At 49.4% G+C, this 17,939-nt stretch overlaps 1 protein-coding gene across 3 annotated transcripts; it reads left to right on the forward strand.

The window, feature by feature from the left end:
- Positions 1–144: 144 nt before the first annotated feature.
- LOC114037508 (suppressor of cytokine signaling 1-like) lies at positions 145–17,625 on the forward strand. Of its 3 annotated transcripts, none has more exons than XM_027854414.1 (3): positions 145–481; positions 6,469–6,587; positions 16,715–17,625. In XM_027854414.1, the coding sequence occupies exon 3, from the start codon at positions 16,763–16,765 to the stop codon at positions 17,441–17,443; it is 681 nt and encodes a 226-aa protein (XP_027710215.1). In that variant the 5' UTR covers positions 145–481; positions 6,469–6,587; positions 16,715–16,762; the 3' UTR covers positions 17,444–17,625. The 3 variants fall into 3 exon arrangements, with proteins under 3 accessions (XP_027710215.1, XP_027710214.1, XP_027710216.1); XM_027854413.1 differs by lacking the exon at positions 145–481 and adding an exon at positions 5,099–6,034; XM_027854415.1 differs by lacking the exons at positions 145–481; positions 6,469–6,587 and adding an exon at positions 9,882–9,920.
- The last annotated feature ends 314 nt before the right edge of the window (positions 17,626–17,939 follow it).

Below are 17,939 nucleotides of genomic sequence, written 5' to 3' on the forward strand. Positions count from 1 at the left end.
TCTACGTCCGACCCCTGCGAGCCTCCCCGGCCTCCAGCTCAAGTTCCTGAGGACTGAGCCTCCTTGTAGGGTCCGATCCCAGGGCCTCCGGCCGGTTGCCCCGGGCCAGGGAGGAGGGGGCGGCAGGTAGCCCGGCCGGCAGTCCGAAACCTGGGGAGGCAGAGAAGGGCAGACACAGCCGGGACTCAACCGCAGAGCCCCATTCACTCTCCGGGAAGTCCACATCTGGATTTGATTCACTTACTCGCTAGTTCCCTACAGCTGGTTTGAAGCAGCCCAGGGAAAAACCACACAACTCACAGAACAAAACCCCAAACCGCCTCCTCCTCGCCCCGTGGGACAAGCCCGCGGGCTCCCGACCCTGCCTGGGACCGGCTGAGGGGGCGAAGATTTCAGTCAAGTCAATCTTCAGGCGAGATTGGCGAGGCTTCAGGATTCCAGGAGAGGCAAGGAGGCCCTGGCACCTGGAATGTTGGTCCTCGTGAGTAGGGAGCGGGTGGGTTTGGTGGGAGACGGGAGGAGGGGGGACGGCAGTGTCCGCCCCGACAGCCCCAGCTGGGGGCGATCCACCGGCAAGCGGAAGCCCAGCCTCTGCCCGACGCGGGCTCAGCACTTGAACAAGTCCCCTAGAGCCCCCCACTTCTCAGCCCTGACAAAGGCTGGACCGTCCAGCCCTCTAGAGTCTTTCGAGTTGTTAGACCAATGTGTTGGCCCTTCTGTGGCCAGGCAGGGTGGTGTAATGGGAAGCGCACGGGACCGCAGTCCTCTGCCACCTCCCAGCTGTGTGGCCACCGGCAAGCTGTTGCACCGCCCTCAGCCTCAGTTTTCTCATCTCTAAAATGGGGACGCCAGTACTTGAAGCCACCTCCTCAAGAGATGGTTGTGAAAACTGTGCTTTGTCAACCAAACGAACAGTAAGCCATTGCTTGGTGTCACTGGTGCTGTTTGAAATGAAAAAGAAAGAAGTTTATGTTTTTTCGGGGTGATGTCCTGGCTCCAGCTAAGACACCTGATGCTGGCTCGCAGGAGTTTTCAGGTCTAGATGTTGGTGCTCAAAGTTGGGGGTTCATAGACCACCTTGGGGGTCCTAAGGCCGGAAAGATCACCTACCCCATCCACATTGCTATGTAGAAAAAAAAATTTAAGGCATTTTTATTTGGCAAATAACACCTGCTTATGGTTATTCTTTAAATATTCTTTTAAAATTCTATTTCAGTAGAGATTTAACCCTGCAATTGGAAGCAGTCTATAAAAAGACCCTCCCTTGTATTTTAGAGCCATTCATAAATTCCTAAAGCAGCAGGGTGGAACTGGAAATAGAAGCAGACTTGGGGGTGGCTGAACTGAGCTCCCTCCTCTCGCAGCCTGACCTCCTGGCTGTGTGACCCTGCTCAAGCTGTTTCCTTCTCTGAGCTCGGTTCACCCCCAACTTGGAGTTGGAGAAGAGGACCCCCTAAGGCCCTTCTGGCTCTAAATCCTATTGTCCTCTGACCACCTGGAGGCCCCCCCAAACTGCTCTGAGACCCATTGCTTAAGGCCCCTCCTGACCAGATGGCGGCTACAAGGATAGTTCATGCTCTTGGGGGGGGGGGGGCTTTTGCTGATTGCCCCAGAACCAAAGCTTGGAAGTTGATGAAGGCTATGTTGCTGTGTGTCTTCAAGGGGCACCTATGCCACGCAGACAGATGGGTATCTTGGCAAACAGAGAGAGACTGGATGGAAGGAGAGGCTGTGCTCCCCACTGTGCTTGTAACGTCTCTGCCCCAAACCCTCCCTGCTACAGTTTAAGACAGTTCTTTTGTCATTTGTGAAAATGGAGCCTGGTTTCTCACCATGTCCTGCAGTGTGAATGTTGGGGTTTCTTGGCCAAGCGTGCTGCCCTTCCCTGCACCTGGATGGGTGATTCTAGAAGCTTTAGCCTGGCTTTGGAAGACCCCGGTGGCAGCTTCCCTCTTTTTGGGTGGCAGACACTCAGCTTTCTTTCTATTGTCAAGTCCTCCCCTCTCCTCTTCAGTCCCAGAACCCAGAACCCGTGATCTTTACATGGGAAGAAGACTTGTCTTTGTCTCCTAAATGCAACCTGGATAAGCCTGCTGCCCTCAAAACCTTGGATGCAGTGGGGGCTTGGGGGAAGCAAGTTTCATCCAAGCTGACGTACCCCCAGTAAGCATGGAAATAGACCAACGAGTGTTTAAAATCCTGCTTCCCAGAATCCTTTGCAGGTTGGCCAATTTCTTCAGTTTGAAACGAATCTTGAATTTCTTCTGTTAGAGTTTGGCTGACTTAATGAGCTGAGCCTCATTAGCCTTCTGGAAAGGACGCAGAGGGTCAGGAGCTTGGTTTTATTTCCCTCTCCCCCTCCCCACTCCCCCAATCACTCACTTGTCAGTTCAGCATGACTCCATGGCTCAACACTTATTCATAAGAAAACCTACCACCTACACTGTCCCCAAACCTGCTTCCTTCAGCTCTTTGCCTTTTCCTTTGGGCTTATCTGATGTGGAGGGCTGTGTGCCATCTCCAGATCAGAGCCTCGAGTCTTTCACTGCTCCCCTGGGCTAAGCTCCAGAAGGAGCGAATCCTGGAAATGGGGAAGTCAAAAGGCAAGGAAGGCATTTAAGCTAGTTAGTGTTGTGGTATTATTGCTGCACGTTTTCAGGAAAGCCTAGGATCCTGGGGTTTTAAGTCCCCTTAGAATTCATCTGGCCCCAAGCACCTGCCCACTGGATGAATCCCTTCTGCAGCAGCCTCTGCTTGAACACTTCCAGTGATGGGGAACTCACTACCTTACAAGGTAACCCTCTTTATTTTGGGACCTTACTTTGTTTTTGAATTTCATTCTGTAAGTTACATATCAAGGTAACATTTCTGATGTGCTTTCATGTTCTCAAGTTGTACCAGCCAGGATTTTTTTTTCCCCTTTTGGAAAAGCCAATTTACTTGTGATTATAGTAGGAAAAAGTCCAAATCGGGAGGTAAGAGCAAACACCCCCTTTAAAACCATTTTTACAATTGTGGCTGCCAATTACTTCAATAGAGCTGAACCCTAAACATTTTAAAACTGAAAATAGTGAAGCCAGGAAAACCCAAATAGGTGAACCCCTCCTCCTAAGTGCCTACGGAGGGGGGACCTGAGGCGCAGGAATTCTCTGTCTTTCTTTCCCTTGGCTTTGCAGCAAGCCTGCCCTTAATGATTTCCTTCAAGCCTCCGTGAAGATATGAGACAGTTTCCTGTCTCTGCTCCCCACCACCATCACCTGCTGCTCCGGTGGATGTGGGCTCATCAAAGGAAAGGCCACATGACGGTGATTCTCTCGTGGAAGCCAGGAACCCTAGTTAGCAAGCATGAAATCCTGGTCCAGAACTGGCCTGGAAATCCAGTGCCAAGAAGGTGGAAGGAGGACGCTCGTGGGTCTGAGAAAATTAGGTGTGAATTGAGAAATCAATTGGCCGGGTTTCTTTAGCGTGCTAGACACTCTGCCTTGGCTGAATGCCTGGCCTGCTGGTTCAACTTGAAATAGAAACCTTTGCACTGGACCCGGAGGGAGGGAGCCTGGATTCTCTCCCTGCCTGTCCCTGGCTGACTCTGTAACTTGCGGCAAATTCCAACCCCAGCTCTCATTTCCTCTTCATCTTTAAGATGAGAGGGCTGGACCTTGGCAGGGGCTCATCACCTTCTGTGCATGTGAGGGTCTCCCTTGTCAATCTGGCGAAAACTGTGGGCTCCTTCTCAGAGCAGTGTTTTTAAATACATAAAATAAAATACACAGGGAACCAGAAAAGTGTTCGTGTACTTTCCAGCTATTAAAGCTTTAATATTACTAAATATTTCTCTAATTTTACTAAATGCTAAAGCTTTTATAGTCTGAAGCTGCACTAAAACTTTTGGGACATTGAAATAAATTGTGTTGAAATAAATAAATATTGAAATAAAAGATGTGATTTTTGTCCCACCCAAGTTCACTGACCCCCTGAAATCTGTCCCCACACCCCTGGACCCCAGGAATAGGTATTTCAAAGTTATCTTTCATGGACGATTTTGTTAACATAAAAGGCTCTTTCGATGCCAGCATTTCACACACAGAAATCCCAGAGATGGTAGCTGTGTTTTGCTTTTTATTCCAGTCAGCCCTGTGATGTAATTGATATGGGGAGGTCACACAGTGAGGCATCCACAGATGCAAACTGAAGCCTCCTCTGCACCAAGCCCTCTAGAGAGGGGCCTGGGGCACCGAGAAGCGGCCCCTCCCCCAAGGTCACCCAGCCAGGATATGTCGGAGGCCGGGACTTGAATTCAGGTCTTCCTGTCAGCCAAGCCAACTCTAACTACTGGCCCACACTGCCTCTCACAAGAGTAGTGCCTTAGCTTATTTATTAGACTTCTTGTGGTGATAGAGCTTAAACTTCAAAAGCAGACAAGTTCCTGTTGTAAACCACTTAGTTTCCAGGTTTTTTCTGGGGGGTGGGGTGGGGAGCTATCACCGGCCTACTGCGTGCCAGACTGGCACTGTGCTAAGCACAAATATTATCAAATAGCACATATTTTCAAATATTACCTCATTGGCCATTTAAATTTGAAATCTTGATGTTGCAGAGTTTTTATTTAAATAATACATGAAGAAATGGAGAGGAATGAAAATAGGTGAAAAACCTGTTGAGTCTTTTACAAACACGTTAGAAAGAGCATTGTGCTGGAGAGGAAGTCAAGTGATGTGGGTCTTTGGGAGACTTGCTGAATCTCTCTTGCCTCAAATTTCCTCACCTATTAAGTGAGAGAGGGAGTGAGAGATGATTTAAGGCCCCACCTAGCCCTGAAATTCTAAACTCTGTTTCTAAGGCACCCTAGCCGTCATAGCCCTGAGAAGGTTTGAGCTGTGCCGCCCAGGGGACATGTGCCCATTTCAAAATGGCCTTGAGTTACTCGGTGCCAGCAGCTTCTTGTAGGAGTGAGCTGCCTCGAGCATGGCTTTCAGGGCGCTCGCTACCAAACGAGGGAACGCTCTGGATGAAAAGGGGCACGTGGTGAATTGCTCCGTGGACGACGATGGCGAGATTGGGCCGCCGACGCCGGCCGCCCCGTCGACCGCTGGCCGGGCCCACGCCCTTCAGTTTGAGGAATCCCATGCCCGTCACTCGTTTGCTCTGGCACTCTTCTCTTTGCTCCTCATTGAAGTGTGAGCCCAGAAATACGACAAATGATTTCTTATCCAGATGCCAAACTGCTGGGTTTCAATAGGCTTTGAAGGCAAAGGTCATACAGGTGTGTCTATCTCTTTCTAGAGACACCCATACCTGCGTGAGGATGGGTTGGCTGTGGTTTCTATGGAGGGCAGGGACTGTCTTTGCCCTTGTGTGCACACTCTCTGCTTGTCCTTGCTACACAGTAGGTGTTTGTTGAGCTAACTTACTTGGCTTGTTTTTCCAAAACTTTTTTCAGGCCAGCCAGTCATTGCAGGGGCAAAGAGGCTTGGGATTTGCTCAGGACGATTACATAGACCTCACTAGCTTTATAGCCTATGTCTTAGACGGATCATGAAGTGTATGTGTGTCTATGTAGATATCCATCTCACCTTGGGAGACTCGAATAATTATTCTCCACCAGGTTCATTAATTAATTTTGCTCTCCTGTTAAGATGCCTACGAGCCAAAAGCAGCAAGAAAAAAGTCAGGGATCTCTGTTCCCAGGAGACGGGGCTCAATCTGTTTGCATTTTCCTTTCTTTTGGTGGAAAGATGAAAACGTCTTGGTGTATTTCACAGGAAGTGAGTGCTTGAGAGAGCTGAGCAGGCTGGCTGCATGTTTCCAAGAACTGGTCTCAAGATATTTTGGTAACACACATTCTCTCTCACCTCCCCCTTTCACTCGTCCCTGTGCTGTGCTTTCTTTCTCTCTCACGGACACATACGCAAATACCAGTCAATACAGACAGAAGGAACGAGGCCTGCCTGCCTCTTCTTCAGCGGGGGAAGGGAAGCAGGTGCTCTGATCCGGCTGCCTTCTTCTCTGGGACTGGAGGCCTGTGGTTCTGGGCAAGGTAGGAAGAGGCCCGGGTCATGGGCACCAACTGACCTCGCTGAGTGGAAAGAGCATCCGTCTCTTTATAACTCTCAGGCAGCGCGTTTCCAAATCATTCTCCTTCTCCAGGAGCCAGAGACTAAAGTTAGAAGGGCTTTGCCTGCGCTTCCTTTCCTCCCTTGCCCCCTTGCAAAGACATGGGCGAGAGGTTCATCTAGGAACAAGTCGTCCTCGGGCAGCCCGGTTCCAGGCACTTGGGGAGGTGCAAAAAGCAGCAGAGGCCAGAGTCTTAAGGGATCTGTCTTGTCTCCAAAAGAGACAGACAGCATCTTCTCGCTGGCGTGCTATGGATCAACGAATTCATCTTGAGCCTTGGAATGTCTAATTGGAGAGGGCTTTCAGAAATCATTTTCTACACCTGAATGAATCTCTTCTGTTGTCCTTAACCTGCAGGAATGAAGTCTGATAGGGTGGAAACGGAGGATACCCGAGCTCTCCCTCAACCCTGGGAAGGAAATGCCAGCGAGGTCTGAAACCAGGCTTTCATCGGTGGGGGCGTAGCCCGCCCGAAGGTAATTCACCTTGGGAGGATGCGCTCCGGGACCATTTCTGCTTGGGAGGGGAGGGGTGGTGTGACAGCTGGACAGTAGATTTGGGCTTGGGGTCCCTCTCGTGGCGGGGGAGGGGTATGTGCTCTGCCCTTTTTCTCTTCGGAGGTGACAGCCCGCAGGAGTGCAGAATTTCCATGGTCTGTGCCTGTAGGCACTGAGGACTGCCTAGTAGAGAGTGGCTGAAACAAGGATGACCTTGTGTTAGCCATTTCTAAGGCCATCTTTTTATTTGCTTGGGCTTAGAATGATTTCTGTTCCCACAGTGAAGAATGTGCAGCTAGGTGGTGCGATGTTGTGTGCTGGGGTGCCAGCCTTGTAGCCGGGAAGCCCCGAACTCAAATCGGGCCTCAGACATTTACTAATCATTTGACCCCTGGCAAGTTGCCTCACCTCTCTCTGCCTCAGCTTCCTCATCTGTAAAATGGGTATAACGTTGTGAGGCTCAGATGAGATGATTGGAAAGGACTCTGTAAACCCAATAGTGCTGTATGAATGCCAACTATTATTATAATCATACACAAAACTTATTTGGTGGCAGGTAGGGGGAAGAGACCAAATGGACAGACAGGTCAGGCTGTCCCCTACATAACATCCTTTCCCCTCGCCTTCTTTAATCCTAGCGTCTGTCTTGGTGTCTCTTCGACCTTATTGATGGGAGGGTCCATGAGGGCAGGTCTTGTATCACCCCCAGGGCCCAGACAGGTGCTTCCTGCATTCTTTGGCATTGTGCAATAGTTCACACAGACGTCATCATGTAAAAAATGCCGACGAGGTGGTGCTGTGTGCACAGGGTTCTTCTGAGGATTTCTGGGGATTAAAGAGAAGTCAGACTAGCAGGGGAGGGGACTTGCTCAAGGCTTCATATTAATAACAGCAGCTTGGGGATCTGTGTGTCCAGGGGAGGAGAGCACGTTGGGAGTCAGGAGGCCTGGATCTGAGGCCCGGCTCGAAAGGCTTGCTTGTGCTTAGACAAACCACTGGCCTCTCTAAATTCTACTCCCTCGTCTATGAGATGGACACAATGAGAATGCCTGTGTGTGCCAGAGACTGGCTGTGAGGCCGCCTTGGCCCCCACTAGGCCACACTGCCTCTCAAGCTCAGTTTAAGAAGTATCTATTTATTGAATTATTGGTATGTTCCCACCACTGTCCTAGGCACACTGGGGGAGACAGAAAACCACAGGACAAAATAGCGGTGGTATGTTGGTGTCTCCAGGGAGGAAGGAAGGTTTGATTCCCCCCTTGCAGCACCTGTGGTGGCTCAGTGGCTAAAGCACTGGAAATCAGGCAGCCCCGAATTCAAATCCAGCCTCAGATACTTACTAGCTGACTGACCTTGGGCAAGTCACTTAACTGCTGCCTGCCTCAGTTTCCTCATCTGTAAAATGGGGATAATAACAGCACCAACTCTCAGGGTTGTTTTGAGGATCAAGTAAGATAACATTTGTAGAAAGTACTTAGCAAACCTTAAAGCTGTCTATGAATGCCAGCTATTGTTATGATAGATTCAAAATTAAACCATGGACATTCATGCCTTATATGGGTGTGGGGGCTCCTTTTGTGTCTAGGGTAACCCAGTGGCCCCTTGTGTGATTTGGGGCATGTTCTTTTTTTTTTTTTTCTTCTTTTGGGTGGGGCAATTGGAGTTAAGTGACATGCCCAGGGTCACACAGCTAGTCAGTGTCAAGTGTCTGAGGCTGGATTTGAACTCAGGTCCTCTTGATTCCAGGGCCGGTGCTCTATCCACTGCGCCACGTTTTTTCAAGCACTGGCCCCCAACCCCTCAGACCTACCCCAAGCTTTGGAACCATACCTGCTCCTCTTCCTCTTTCCCACTAATGCCTGGTGAGGTGCTGGGGCACATCTGGGCTTTCAGACAAAGGCAACATTTTGTGATGAAAAGCCGAGGAGAAGGGCTGTTGGGCTGGGGAGTTCTAGCTGTTTGTAGGGGTGTGGAAGAGATTTAAGACCCCCTCTTCTGTTGCTATGTTTGGGAATCACATGGTACTCCAAGTTGGGTACAAACACACAGCAGGTCTGGATGCCTGGGGATGCTTGGGGCTCCTCTTTAAATGTGGGGGTGGGGCTGGATGCTGTTCAAGGTCCCTTCCAGGTCTAAATCCTAGGATCCTGGAATCTGTGGCTTCCAGTGACCCCTGGTCAAAGATCATGGGAACCTTTCATTTTTTACCTTGTCACTTTTCTGGAGAGACATGACTTTATTCTAGGGGAAGGAAAAACGGAGTAGACGGCCTGGGGCCCTTCTGCGGTGGGTTCTTTGTGGCCCTGGATGGAGAAGAAGAAGCCTCACTGTAGGTTACAATCATATTGGAAGAGGGAATTTTTCTCCTCTTCTTGTGATATGGTTGGACTGGAGGAGTTCTGAGGGCGTTTCCAGTTCCAAGATTATCTCATGGTTCGAGGCCACTTTCTGTCATGACCCACTCACGTCACCGTCATCACTGTCGAGCAGTTTTGTTTTTAGTGGTGGTAGCACGAAAGCAAGGGCCAGCAGCTTGCCATAGCTTGCCCCTGCCTCCCTCCTTCACTAGCCATGGCTGGGCTTCCCCATACTCTAGAGGGGGTGGGAAAGAAAGCTGGTACTTCCCCAGCAGTTCCTCTCCACTGGCTGTAGAGGAGGTTTCAGATTCCAGAGAATGTCAGACTCTCCCCTTTCATGCATAACAAATTGAGAACCTGATCACTTTAGGTGAAACGCATATTAAGAAGACCAGGTTAAGCCTTACAAAGATCAACAGTACCAGGACTTTGAGGTGTATATGTGTTGTACTATCATGGGGTTACAAGCATAGTGGTATTTGCGTTTCCTTCCTGACCCATATTGTGACCCAGGGGTTCTAATGATCATCCATAAGGCCCTTGCCAAATTAAAGTATAAAATTGAAAGAGCACTGGACTTGGAATCAGAAGACCTGGGTTCCAATCCTAGCTGTGACACTTATGAGCTGTTGGGCCGTGATATCACCTTTCTGAGCCTCAGTTTCCTCATCTATAAAATGGGCCTGGGGGCAGCTAGGTGGCGCAATGGATAGAGCACCGGCCCTGAAGTCAGGAGGACCTGAGTTCAAATCCGGCCTCAGACCAAACACTTGACAAGTACTAGCTGTGTGACCTTGGGCAAATCACTTAACCTCAACTGCCTTACAAAAAAAAAAAAAAATGGGCCTGCTAATACCTGCATTATTACCACCTGCACAGGGTAATTATGATGAAAGAGTCAAGAAGACCTGAATTCAAAACTGGCCTCAGACCCTTGCTAGCTGTGTAGCCCTGGGTAAGTCACTAAACCTCTGCCTGCCTCAGTTTCCTCATCTGTAAAATGGGAATAATAATAGCACCTACTTCCCAGGGTTGTTGTAAGGACCAAATAAGTTAACTCTTTTCATAAAGTGCTTTGTAAACCTTCCAAGAAAAGACAAGCTCTATGTCAAGGCTATTATTTTTATTATTATTATTATCACTATTACTCAGGGGCAGGGCTCTGAAGCCAGAGGACTTTGGTTTGAATCCCAGCTCTGGCACTTCCTCCCCATCTTGCTTTGGATGAATCTCTTCTAAACCTTGCCTGTGAAATAAGGGTTGGCCCTCTGAGGTCTCAGTCCTATAGCTAGGATTCTAAGTAATTTCCATCGCGTGCCTCAGTTTCTTCATCTGTGGACTGTGGTCTGAGATCTCCCCAGCTCTCTATCCTACGGCCCTGGAATGTTCAGCCAGACCTTTACTTAAGTCAAGAACCCAGGACCTCCATGTGTCCCCTCTCCCCTCACCACTTCGCCATCAGAGGAGCTGGTGATTTATTTGAAATCTGGAAGGTGTCCAGTGAGGCCATGGGTAGACTCTAAAATGTGAAGCATCTGGGGGAGAGAATGGAGTCCAGAGGAACAGATATGCTACATAAGAAGGCAGGAGTTTAAAAAGTTTAGAAAGGATTTCTATACATCATACTGTATTATATTATATTATATTATATCATGTGTTTCTACAAAGTCTTGAAAAACACATTTCTGTGTTTCTCTTTGATAAGAATAATTAACATCCCATAAGAACTAGAAAATTCTAAATTGTTAGCAGCCTTTCTTTCAGAGGCAGCGAGGGGGCGTGGTGGAAAGGGAGGTGGGCCTGAAGCGAGGAAGACCTGAATTAAAATCTAACCTCAGACACTTGCTAGCTGGATGACCCTGGGCGAGTCATTTAACCTCTATTTGCCTCAGTTTCCTTATCTGCACTTTGGGAATGATAAAAGTAGTACCTATCTCACAAGATGGTTGTGAGAATTAAATCAGATAATATAGCACCTTCAAGCACTCTATCAATGCTAACTACTGTTTATTATTAGTATTATCATAGTGTAAAGTCCTATGAGGTTATTGAAGAAGTCCGTGTAGGTCCTAGCACTGCCGGCTTCCCCTAGGGGAGAGCCAGTCTCAAAGGCCCCAATGCTCTCGGCTCAGAGATGCTGGCCATTGGCCAGATCAGCCTAAATCTGTCCGTGTGGACAATAGGTATTGATCGTCCTTGAGGATGGGGAGAAAGAACCCGCTTCTGAGTATGAGAAGTGATTATGTGCCATTTCAGCTGGATTCATACTTGGGGAAGAGCTGTTGCCAATGGCAAGTGGAGGGGACGGTCTTCAGACTTGAAAATTCACAAAGGGAGGCATTCTCTTATTCCCTTTTCCTATATATATGTGATATATATATATATATATAAATACACACACATGTATATGTGTATATATATATATACACACATGTATATGTGTATGTATGTATGTATATATATATATATATATATTTTGCATAGACATGGTTGATGACCAAATCCCGATTAGCAAATGAAAAAGGAAGCCTAGACAGCCACAAAGTGGACTGGAAGTCCCCCAAAGCTACCAGATGTCTCTGGCCTTGAGTCAGCCTGTAGTCTTTGGGAAGCTTCGTTGGCCAATGTGGAAGTCAAAAGTGAACCTCAATTATAAACTGGCACTAACACAGTTTGTTTAGAATTTCTTGTTTCATGGCCAGTGGTTTCCACTAGAAAGTCCAGGCCTTGAACTTCTTCCCTCCAGGGACCCCTCTTTGTAGTGATGGTTTTGAATAATTGAAGGAAATGCTGCATCTCAGTTAGTGAAAATAAAGATGTGATTTCTTTTGCCATCCAAGCTCAAGAGCCCCAGAAGGCTGTCCCTGGACCCCTCGAAGGCGAGAGCTTATGAGCTAAGCCTTGCTTACGCACACAAAAGTAACCTTCTCAGCCTGTGACTGGGTGTGGGGGGAGGTGGCATTTGGAGAGCAGGAAGAGAGAGGGAGAGGAGCTTGCTTGTTCTATAGACAGGCGTGTTTGGTAAACAATACAGGTTTGCCCCAGGGACCTCTGCCCGGAGACCTAGACCCAAGGCTGCTTCTCTCTCCCGTAGTCTCCCCACACCATCGAGGTCTTCCTGACTCCCAACATGAACCTCAGGTGCTGCTGGAGGCATGCTCTGGAAGCGTAGGAACGGCCTTCGAGGTGGGGGGAGGACAACACCCCCCCCCCCCCCGCACAGAGTGCAGGTGACTCAAGCCCACCCAGCTCATGAGTGCCTCATTCCTGACATGTCCTACCAGACCTTGATAAGGACAGAGATCCTTGGGCAGGCTGGGGCTGGCCTTGGTTTTCTACCCTGGGTTCCCATTTCTTCACCTTCGTGAAATGTTGACCTGCTATGTCCTTCACTCAGTGCCTAGCTCCTTGCTTCTGTGGTCTATTGTTTCACTGGACTGGGTGTTCCTTTAGCTGGTACAGATCATGATCCCTCTATAACATGGTAGATCACAGCTTCCTAGACTTTTGGGGGGTCATGGATCCCTTGGGCAGGCTGGTGAAGCTCACGGACCTCCTTCTCAGAACAATGGTCTAAATTTATAGAGTAAAATGCAGAAAGGAAATCAATTATGTTGAAATATGGTCATCAAAATATTTTTTAAAAGTTCATGGACCAGGGGCAGCTAGGTGGCGCAGAGGATAGAGCACCGGCCTTGGAGTCAGTCAGGAGGACCTGAGTTCAAATCTGGTCTCAGACACAGAACACTCCCTAGCTGTGTGACTCTGGGCAGGTCACTTAACCCCAATTGCCTCACCAAAAAACCAAACCAAACCAAACAAAAGAAAAAGGTCATGGACCCCAGCATAAGAACCTCAGCTGTATGTGATCTTCATGCTTTGCTTCTGAAGAAACATTTACGCCCTGGTGATGAGCCCCTCCAAATCTGGCTAGGCTGGTGCTCAGACACCAGGTCTTCAGTCCATCACTGGACAATCCAGGAAGTTGTCTCAGCTTGGTAGGGCTTCCTGGAGATGGCTGTCCATTGGCATAGTCTTCAAGGGCCCAGGGTGGTCATGCCTGTGCTCCGAGGAGGCATCAGAATATGAGCATGCAATCCCCATTGTCACCAAGGGGCCACTGAAATGGACCCATAGACAGAGCAACGAGGGCAGGTAGGGGAGGTGTCGTCAGGGAGGGTAAACCAGGCAATACCTCTACCAAACACCCGAGTTCCAAACAAAGAATACGCTTTCCCTACATTGGGTTGGACCTATTGTTGTGATTCTGGGGGCCAACTGGGATGGACTCCCAGACGAGATTGAGAGACAGTGAGAAGATGAGGGTGGGGAGAACAGGGAGAAAGTCTCTCCTTGGGATCTCAGGCAGATTTTTTTCTCAAAATTCTGGCCCAGTTCATGTGTTGGAATAGATGTGGGGAACAGAATGACGCAGTCCAAGAAAGTGACCACACTGCACTGGGGAGAGTGGAGGGTTAGTTTTTCCTTATAAGTGAAATCTTGACCAGGGAAGGCTGAATACCTGAACACTCCGTGCCACAGAAGGTTATATAAGGAGAAGCTTCTCCAGCTCAAGGGTGCTTGACCCTCCTGGGCTCCTGGTCTCTCTGCTGTGGACTAGGGAGAGCTTTCACCGGGTCCATGAACTTCCTTATTTTCACTAACCTCTCGCTGAAATTTAGTGTTTTCTCCGATTATTTGAGATTATGATTCTGAGAAGTCCCTGGGTGTTACCAGGTTGTCAGAGGGGTCCGTGGCAGAGGACTGAGTTAAAAGCCTGAGATGTAGACTTGAATAAATCAAGTTAGTACTGTTGATTCACTTTATGACCTATGTTCAAGTCACAACCATGCCCCTGCCTTGGTATCTCCACCTGTAAAATGGGGAAATAATAATTATAAGTGACCGAATTTCAGAGTGGAGCCTGAAGGGTCTTCCAGTTCAGCCATCTCGTTTTGAAAATGAGAAAGCTAAGAATTCTGAGCACTGACCTTACGAGTCACCACAGAGCTGGGACAACATCCTACGACCAAGGTCTGTTGGACTCCAGCCCAATACTGGGCTTCCAGCTGTCTCCTGTCCCTTCTGTTCCATGGCCTCCCATACACCCTGTAGTGAGCATCTATGTACCTTTCTGGGGGTCTTCCTCTTTTAATATTGGGAGTAACATGGTAGCTCTTGGGCCGTCTGTCTCTTATCACATGAGCGGTCCGTAGCCCAACGGACACTAGCAAGTGTGTTCCAAAAGAGCCATCCAGTTTCTTTGCTCCAGAGGAAGTGAATCAATCCACTGTCACCCCTTACTTGACAAAGGTGGCGAAAAATCCCCCAACTTAAGAGCTTCTGTTTTCTCTCCTTTCTATTATCACTTTCTAACTCTGAAATCCTCCTTGCAAGCCAACAAGGTAATGACCAAGTTAGAAAAGGTGACCGGTAGTGATTCCTGGTCCAAAAGGGCTTCGTGGCGAAGGGCACAGGCAAAAACTGCTGGGACCCTGCCATATTGTGGCCAGGTTTTGTCGGCCACGAACCTCTTTGTCATTCAGTGGCTAACAAAATTATTCTGAGTACGTGGGAAGAACTCTTACTCCAGAGTGCCCTAAATCACTGAAATAGCCCAAGTTATATAGATGCTAAAAAGCCATTGCCATAATTAAAATATGCAAAATCTACAAATTTTCTCCATCAATGGGATCTTTCTTTAACCAATATCAAAGGCAGCCTTATTTGGCCCAGAGGGCCAATGGAGCTTCTGAAGGGAAGGCTTACCTATAATGACCCCACAGGATGAGTTATGACATCGCGTAAGACAATGGCGAGAGGGACACAATGTGTGCCTGTCAGAGCCTGTTCCCTTTAATAGTGGACAGACGTAATTGTTTTCAGATAGCTTGCTGTGGCTCTCCTGGGTCACTGGACCCAGACTAGAAGGGTCCTGGACCTGGCATCTGAAATAATTTATAGCTTTCACTTGTCAATCGAGCAAAGAAAACCAAATTGTTTTCAGGAAGTATGACTGTATAACACAGGGATGGGGGGAGCTACTAAGAAATAGAAATACCTACCTATTTGCTGCCTTGATTTTATCTTACTTTAACTGGAAGTGGTCTGGCTTTTTTTTTTCCCTAATGCCAGCCTTGGTGAGATTTCACTAATGTAGCGCCTAGGGAAACCTGGGCTTTTGTGTCTTTCTGGGGAATAAACACATTACTTTAAAAACAATTTGTTGGAAGCATTCCCCTCCAATTCGCCATTAAATTCCAGAGGCTGTCAGTCACTGTGAGTGCCGCTTTGAGGCTCCTGAAGCTGGCGATTCTGTTAGAAGGGCTTTGTGCATTAGCTTGACATGTAATTGAAGACTGCGGTGCTGGCAGAGAACGAGGTCCCAGGTACAATCTTCTCCTGAGAGACTGAAGAATAAAAGTGGGCGGGCAGCATTGGTAGTGAGTTTACCCTGGTAGGGTACTTGATTCTTTATGCTGTTAAAAATCTTGTGGTTTTTTAGACTTTTCACTAATCAGGCCTGGTGTATGCCCTAGTTCTCATTAGCGTGGCTCCGTCACTAGGTCATCTGTGTATGGCACATGTGACAAATACACATGAGAATGGTATGGGGGAGCAGAGCCTTCTTCACCTGAAATTTCGATGGCCTGTACTTGACCAACTCCATCCTTCATGGCCCCAAGGATCCATGACTTATTTCCTCAAGGTGGCCACACCCTCCACTAAGAAAGATTGCAACCCTTCCATGCATCAGGAGAAGGTCATCATGAGTTTGTGGGATGGGGGTGTCAGTGAGTCAGTCAATAAAATTCGCTGAGCACTCGTTTTTGTGCCAGGCACTTGCTAAGAGCTGGAGATACAAAGAAAGTCAGAAACCTGGTCATTCCTTCCTTCAGGGAGCTCACATTCTGGATTCAACTTTTTGGTAACAGCCAAGCCTGTAGTCCTCATTGAGCATGGGTGCCTGGGGGCAAGGGGAGGCCTTTAAACAATCTAGAGTCTGTATGCCCCCATAACTAAAATATAAAGGGTGACCATGGAGGAAAGAGACTGGATGCTTCTTTTGGAGCAGACTTGTTAGTGCCCTTTAGGCAGTGGGTGTAAAAGAGGTAGGCAGAAGTGGCCTGAGGACTGTGCTGTCACCACCCCAGTGATGAAGGACCCACCCAAGGGAAGACTCCCGGCATGAACACAGCCTGTATGGGAGGACACCAAAGAAAAGGAACAGAATAAAAAGAGAGGGCTGAGATCTGCCCTGGCCGAGGGAATGTTCACCCTGATGTCCTCATTGATCCGGCTTATTCCCAGCATCTATCCTGCCAGTAGTGAGCCGCCGAGTGACCCTGCTGGCAGCTCTCTGACCCTTCGGGTGATGTTTCCATGGCTGACCGTATTTCTTGGCGCTCCCAGAGCCATTTTACAAATCGCCCCAGAAAACTGGCATCGTTACAATACGCCCCCCTTCCCTTCCCTTGCTGTGTCAGCACCATTGACCTCCGGGACTATGCGGAAGGGGATGAAACGCACCGGCACATGGGTTTGGAGGTGGTGGTGGAAATGGGTATTTCATTAACTAAGAGTTCCATTAGCTCCTGGATTCCCCCAAGTTTCAGGGTTGGGGGCTGGGCTGGTTCTGTGTGCTTGCCTCGTCTGTGCCACCTCCCGCCCCCATCTAACTCACCTGGGAGCCTGCCGTACGTTGGGGGTCACTACTGAGCCAAGTCTCTGCTTCCATTTCTTCCCCAGGTGTGAAACAAGGAAGCTAAGGATGCTTCGTTCTTGGACTCATGGGCCATGTGGGAGACGTTCGGAGGGAGGGTCGATGGAGCAGATCGTCTAGGACCTGGGGGACCCTCTCCCCCGGAGCGGCAGCCGGCGCCTCCCTTCGTCCCAGCTCGGGCCAGCCTGCCCACTCACTATCGGGCCTTTCGAAACCACGAATGGGAAGTGGTGCAGCGCGCTCTGCGCATTCTGCAAGCCACTGACTACTATTGGGGGCCTCTGTCGGTGGGCGAGGCCCACGCCCGGCTGGAGACGGAGCCCGTGGGCACCTACCTGCTGCGGGACAGCGCCCAGGGGGACTACCTGTTCAGCGTGAGCGTCAAGATGCCGGCGGGCCCCGTCAGCTTGCGCATCGCCTTCCAGAAAGGCCACTTTTGGCTGAGACACTTGTTTTCAGACTGTGTCGTGACGCTGCTGGAGATGGCTGTGGAGGCAACCCGGAGCAACGCCCTTTATTGTAAGGAGGGCTTCGCTTTGGTTTTCTCCAGCCCGCTAAGAAGGAGCCGGAGCTTGTCCCAGCGGCAGGACTTGGGCCAGCGAAGCCTGGACGCTCGTGAGCCAGCTGTTCCCAGGATAGAGCACGGCGCCAAGGCTGCGGAGAAGGAGGAGGCCATGGGCCCCTCCCAGGCTTGGCAGGAGCGGGGCCAGCCGCCCTCCAGGATTCACCCTCCTGCCCACCAGCAGCCAAAGTAGGCTTGGGAGCCACCTTCTAGACTTTGCTTCTGCCGCTGATTTTAGCTGTGCCTGGGGACCCAGGCTCTGCACTCCACCCTGCACGGATGGACGAGGTCCTCTGAGGAGACGGGTTTCAGTGGTAGGGGGTAGGTGGGAAGAAGACTCGTGGTTCCCCTTGAATAAACCATTGCAAGCCTCCACTCCCATGGGGCAGGGTGGGGGCTGTTGTCCCGTCCTCACTCATTAGCCAATCCCCTTCCATCCTTTACCGGAGGGGATGTCACATATTAAAGTCAGGCTTTAGCATTCTAGCGTGGGCTTCTTCTATTAGAGTGGAGGCAAGAGAGACGAAATGGGGACCCATCCTTAGGTGCGTTTCCCTCTCCCTGTTAAAGGCAGCCTCCTATGTGCCTCCTTCCTCCTATGGAGACATTTTCCTCCATCCTAGTAGTAAGCCCAGGTTGTGGCCAAACTGGAGTGGTGGGGTGTGGGCTCACACTGACCCTGTGGGGTG

This window comes from Vombatus ursinus, unplaced genomic scaffold (assembly GCF_900497805.2).
Source record: "Vombatus ursinus unplaced genomic scaffold, bare-nosed wombat genome assembly UNPS02010394.1, whole genome shotgun sequence".
In the NCBI taxonomy this organism is placed as follows: Eukaryota; Metazoa; Chordata; class Mammalia; order Diprotodontia; family Vombatidae; genus Vombatus; species Vombatus ursinus.

Excerpts from the sequence above, each read along its gene's own strand:
- LOC114037508 (XM_027854414.1), top strand. The coding sequence starts at position 16,763 with ATGTGGGAGACGTTCGGAGGGAGGGTCGATGGAGCAGATCGTCTAGGA.